The sequence below is a fragment of the Physeter macrocephalus genome, chromosome 13 (assembly GCF_002837175.3).
Source record: "Physeter macrocephalus isolate SW-GA chromosome 13, ASM283717v5, whole genome shotgun sequence".
In the NCBI taxonomy this organism is placed as follows: Eukaryota; Metazoa; Chordata; class Mammalia; order Artiodactyla; family Physeteridae; genus Physeter; species Physeter macrocephalus.
In genome coordinates, this window is record NC_041226.1 from 35,480,512 (window position 1) to 35,486,528 (window position 6,017).

Here is a 6,017-nt window from a genome sequence, read left to right on the forward strand (position 1 = left end):
TTGAAACATATCTTTGCTTCTGGCTGTTTCTCTAGGACATAATTTCTAGTTACATTTTCTTTAAGAAAGAATATATATATTTTCCCTTGTAATAATAGCAAGTGCAGTGGTAAAGCAAACAGAAAGCAACCAGAGTACACAGAAGGTGAATTACTCTTCAGCACGTGAAATCTTTAACACATAGCAAAGCGTTTATCCTTGCTAGAAAAGAATTGAGCTTCTTTGTGAAGTCTTCTCTTTCAAATTATACATTATGCACTTGTGAGGTAATAAACATTCTGTTTACAAATGCATTTCTTTTCTTTTTTATCATACATTTAAGTGGGGTGACATTCCATTTACTTTAATTTCATCTTTGTTTAATGTTAAAAACAATATATTTAAAATAGACTCTTTCATTAATTTCATGTACAACTGTCATGTACAATACCTTAAAAGAGTTCCCTGCAAAGGAGCAGCTGATGCCCTCTTGTGGTTAAAGGACTTTTTTAGGCAAAAAATGCAATGTACCATTTTCTTACCTTATTCCCGGGTTTTAACAATCATCTGCTTGGTGTATGAAAGCTGCAAATTATGTCCCAGCTTTTTTTATAACAGTTCCATAGCTGTTAGTACCAATTTTCATTAAAAAAATTGCTGTACACATTTTATAACCTCTGATTTTGAATTTAAAAACCTGTAAACAGCTATTTACAATACAGTACAAGTTATAAATTAGATGTCCAACACTCTTTGGGTGGTGAAGACTCTCCAAAGTCAGTTAAAACATCTCTGTTACTCCACAGCAAAAAAAAAATCAAATATTAGAAATATCCATTGGTTTCCTCTCTCTCATATGCAAGTCAATTTTTCCTTTTAATGGAATTTGTATTTCCAAATTTTCATCCTCCCTGTGATGCCTTTTCCCTCTCAAACAGATGTATATGCCCATCCCTGTTACGAGAGTGATAGAACCCAAATTTATTACAGACAGAGTTACTAAGGTGGGCATACAAGACACAGGCTCAACTTTCCTATGAGTTGGTTCTATTGAGATCTGTGGTTCTTTCTCCTCTATGTTAATTTCTGGTTCCTTTCTTAAAAGACTCTCAATGTAGCTCTCATTACTGACAGTGTCATTGACAAATAAGTTCACCATGACCGTGGAATGGAGAGGTTCGGGATAACCATGATCACTCACTTTCACCAGTAAACGATGGAGCCCATAATCTGTCTGCAGCAATGCCTCCTCCAAAGTAATGTTGCCAGTTTTAGGGTCAATCCTAAATGACTCAGGCCTAGGACCTCTTCTCCCTATGATGCTGTAAGCTATGACAGCATTCATGCCTGTGTCTTTGTCAACTGCATAGACCTCTGTAACTGGGGATCCAGGGAGAGTAGAAGGTAATACCAACAGGTAAGACATGTTAGATTGAGGAAATAAAACAAGAGGTGGGTTGTCGTTGATATCTAGAAGGAGAATTGTGATTTTTGTGGTAGAGGAGAGGGGAGGCTCACCTCCATCAACAGCTTCAACCCACAAAGTATAGGAGCTTTGCTGCTCTCTGTCCAAAGAAACTTTGGCTCTCAGCATGCCCCTTCCTGTGTCTATGACAAAAATATCACTCTGGTTCACCACGGAGAGGGCAACCCATCCATTTTGCCCAGCATCGGCATCTGTTACACTAATTACTCCAATTTCACCATATCCTGGAAAGTTTTCTGGCACAAAGAAGCTGAAGTCCTTGTTGATGAACCTGGGACTGTTGTCATTTTTATCCAACACTGTGATAGCCACGGTGGCTACTGATTCTTTGGGTGGCTTCCCAGAGTCAACAGCTCTGACTGTGTACTTGTACTTTTCTTTCTCTTCTCGATCCAGCTGAGCAGAAACTGTCAGAACTCCTGTGACACTGTCTAAGGAAAAATATGATGGAGCATCAGGTCCCAGAAAATATGAAACTTGTCCACTCTCTCCACTGTCAGCATCTGTAGCATCTAGCTTAGTCAAAAAGGCATTGGGTGAGTTGTTTTCTTCAATGGTTAGTTCCACCAAGGGTTGAAGGAAAATAGGAGCATTATCATTGTCATCTAAAAGTTGCACTTTAATCATTTTTTTGACATGAAATCCCTCAGAGTTCCAGGCTACCACAGCTATTTCATAGAACTGCTGTAGCTCATAATCCATAGGTTTTGTGGTTTCTAGCAGATATTCATTACTGTATGGTTTGTAGGGTGATAACCTAAATGGTCCTTCACCATCCAAGTAGCAGTTAACCTTGTATTTACCTTCTGGATCTCTTATGGTGAAAAATGCAATTGGAGTGTTAACAGGTTCCAGTTCTTTCAGGTAAACAATACCATCTATCTCATTCGCTATATAACGAGGGACAATTTCAGGTGGTCTGAAAATGACTTTGATAATGGTCACCAGAGCAGTTATCACAGCAGGGATGCAACCCGGCCCATTAGCAAGAATGGTGAGCTTGTGTGTTTGCAGAACACTTCCTCCAATCTTACTGACAAGTTTAATGACTCCAGTGTTTTCATCCAGATGGAATAAATCCTTGGATGCTTGTGGAACTTTCTGGCTGTAAGAGTAGGTGATCTGAGCATTGTTTCCCAAGTCTCTGTCCACAGCCTGGACAGCTGCAATCGGTGTGCCCACTGTAGCATTCCCATACACAGTGACATTGATTTGTGAGTCTGTGAAGAGAGGGCAATTGTCATTAATGTCACTTATGCCAATGGTGAGGGTGGCACTGCCCAACAGTGGTGGAGACCCACCATCCTCAGCTATGATGATGCTCACATACTGGTCCTGGGTCTCCCTGTCCAACAGTCCCATGACAATTAGGTAGGGGGTTCGCTCCCCATTCTCATTCTCCTCCACGTCCAGGGTGAACATACGATGGTAGTCCAGCAAGCGGTAGGTCTGAACTCCGTTAGTGCCTGTATCTCGGTCCATGGCAGGATGCTCTATGGCCAGCCGGGTGTTTACAGGTGCATTTTCTGGGACCCAAACCGATATTTCGGAAACAGGGAACTGTGGGGCGTTGTCATTGATGTCCCGGATAGCGATTTTCACCTTCACAAACCTAAAGTATTCCTGAGGCAGGACCAGTACATCCAGAAGCAAAAGACATGAGTCAGTGGAAGGCGAAGAGGAGATGGAAATGCTGCCCCCCCAGGCAGCCCCTCCACCTCCTTCAAGACACAGGGCCTCCCTGTCGATCTCCTGGGCAGAAGTGTGCAGCTCCCCGGAGCGGTTGTCTAGGGTCACGTACTGGCCACTCAGTCCCTGGGAGGCCAGGCTGAAGGAGAGAGGAGGGTTCCGCTCGGCGCCGCTGTGCTCCAGGGGCTGCGACTGCGGGTCCTGCCTCCCTGCTCCGGGCACCAGCCGCAGGTCCTCGGCCAGGCTGCCGATGAGCACCCCCGCGGGCAGTCCCTCGTTCAGGCTGTACAGAAGCTCCGTGGCCCGGCTGTAACTCGCCAGGCAGTTGAAGGGTCCCACGAAGAGGAAAAACAGAAGCAGATGCTGAACGTGGGGGGTGGAGAGAAGGCTTATTACACACACGCGGAAAAACACAGAGCTTGGAGTCAGAACCATTGCCCTGGGGTCATTCTGGCTCCATCCCCATTCCCAAAGGCAAACGCTCCAGTCAGAACGGGGTGAAGAGGAAACTTGCTGTAAAGGAGAGATCTATGGGGCAATACTGTCTCCAAAACTTATTTTTTCTCTTTACTTTCTACATCTCCCCCCCCACCCCCCGCTCCTGCCCGGCTCCCCATCACCACCTCACTCAGTTAATATTCGGAATCCCAAACCATAAATCATCCCTGGAAGTACATGTCGGAGTGGAGAGGACTGCGCAACGCGACAGAGAAACCACCAGGGTAGGTCATGGGGAGGGAGTGGGCTGGTAGTGGAGAGGACCGAGAGGTGGGCACTTTATTTTCCATTGAAATGTTTCTACCACTAAGATCCCCGGAATGCGAAATGTGTTACATCCCTTGCTATGAGACCGATAACAACAATATTATTAATAATAATAATATAGTAACTCTAACCCTTCGGACTCCCTACCCCACTAAATAAACGCTTTAGGTCGGAAGAACTGATTTGCATTTTAGTACGTATCTAAAATCAAATTGAAAGGATCTGTATTTCCACCCCCTAACAAGCTCTCACTAATCCCCCTCCCTTAGGGAAAGAGAAGTAAATGTGGGAAATGATTATGCAAAAACAATTTGTCAATTGCAGTAGACAGTCACAGCCAGATGCTGGCCGCAGGAAACAATCTACGAACCCCTTTATCTCAAAGCCAATTGAGCACACCCCAGCCTCTTCCACCTCATCTGCCTACATTTCTGCTTCAGAAACTTCTCACGACCCAAGGACTCGCCTATTCCTTGCTAAAATGCAGACACATTATCCCAAACTCCCTTTCCCTCCACCCAACCTTCCCGGGAAGTTTGGATTAAGGTAAAAGGTTTGAGAAACCATCAAGGAGTGGGAACTGCCCCACAGTATTGCAACTTGTCGGGGCCGCGAGGCTCGTGGACCCCTACCCTTACCGGTAGGTTTCTGTGGCTGGTGCTGCTCCTGGAACGACTTAGACGCCCCATATCCAGGCGCGGGTGCCAGGTCGCTGGGCGCCAGCTCACTGGCAGGGCCCGCGAGCTGTGCGCATCCCCTCGGCCGCGCATTCCCAAGGAGGCTGCAGTCGGCGCGCTCCTGACGGGGAGGCGGCAGAAGACACTCCCTCTCTGTGCATGCAAATCGCTGGGAACTTCAGCCAATAGTCACTGGCTCGTCAGTTAAGGACAGCAGCTCAAGGGGGGCAGAAAGGCGAGGGGGTACCGAGACACGGTCATGGTTTCCTGTCCTGGACCTGGGTTAAGTCCAGACCCCGCCGGAGGAGCCGGAGCGGGGACTTGTGAAGACGGCGACTAGGCGCCACCCGGTCAGACTCCGGGGCGCTTGCCCTCCGTCCTCCCTCCTCGCAGCACCAGTCAGGTCCCAAGTCCACAGGTTGCGAGCGTGAGAGGGAGAATTAGACTAAATTAATAAGCCTGCATTTATATCTGATTAGAGAGAGAGGAAGTCGGCACTGGAGAGCAATCACAGGCGCGATCCCCAAACGCCTGCTTTGCCACCAGTTCTTCCGAGAGACTTGGATCCAGCAGTGTTTGCACAGAGAAAGAAAATCCACTTTCTCTGCAGAGAGAAGGAACTTCAAACTCTTAGTAAGGCGGTCTGAAGCAGAGAAGCAAATATATGAATTCGGTGAAGGTTTCGACGTGCTTTAATTTTGAAGCTTCGCAGTTGGTGGTGACAAAGCTTCTGCCAATTTCCTAGTTGTAGGCGCAAGTGTCTCTGGGTGTCTGCCTTGTGGTCTTTTGAGACAACCGCGGCTTCTGGCTAAGGTAAAGAGCCAAGAGGGAGAGTGGCAACAATTGCTTGGTAACAGAAGTGGTTCTGCCTGCAAGCAATTTTAACAGATTTCTCTAAGGGATGTATTTTTTTTTTCTTTCTTTTTTTGGAGGGCACTCACTGAAGCCTAGGTTCAAAAGAAAGGCTACATTTCAAGTTACTACTTTTTTTTTTTCTTAGAATTTTTACTGGGAAAGGAATTCTGAAGGAGTGTGGTGGAGAATGCTTGGCTATCCCCTCTGGCTCTGACACTAAATAGCCATATGACAAGTTTCCTCGTTTATAAAGTCAGGGCTGGTGAGAGATTCCAGTGCATTAAGTCTGTGAAACACTTTTTGATCTGCAGGGTGCCATGTAAGTAGTGGTAAAGACCATTGGCCTTTCCCTGAGTAGACATTTCTCTTCATCCCTAGGTTTCCATATATCCTGTGGGCTGCCCTGAACATAAAACCCTCCCAGCTGAGTAACTAATGACTGAGCCTGGAATAGAAAAGTACTCCTCCTGGGTTAGAGAAAGATCTGACATCTTGTGTTTTCCATAGGATCCACTTCAATTTTCTTCTTCTACTGTATGCTAAATAGAATATAAATTGCTTAGCAG

The 6,017-nt window shown here is 45.9% G+C and overlaps 1 protein-coding gene across 1 annotated transcript; it reads right to left on the reverse strand.

Annotated features, from left to right (window-relative positions):
• Nucleotides 1–796: 796 nt before the first annotated feature.
• On the reverse strand, nt 797–4,689 carry PCDH20 (protocadherin 20). Its single transcript, XM_007120237.2, has 2 exons — nt 4,558–4,689; nt 797–3,517 (listed from the first exon to the last, which is right to left on the reverse strand). The coding sequence occupies exons 1-2, from the start codon at nt 4,687–4,689 to the stop codon at nt 797–799; spliced, it is 2,853 nt and encodes a 950-aa protein (XP_007120299.1).
• Nucleotides 4,690–6,017: the final 1,328 nt, after the last annotated feature.

Coding starts and splice junctions, on each gene's coding strand:
- PCDH20 (XM_007120237.2), bottom strand. CDS start 4,689: ATGCGCGGCCGAGGGGATGCGCACAGCTCGCGGGCCCTGCCAGTGAGC. Junction 3,518..4,557: donor CCAGCCACAGAAACCTACCG/GTAAGGGTAGGG, acceptor CCCCACGTTCAG/CATCTGCTTCTGTTTTTCCT.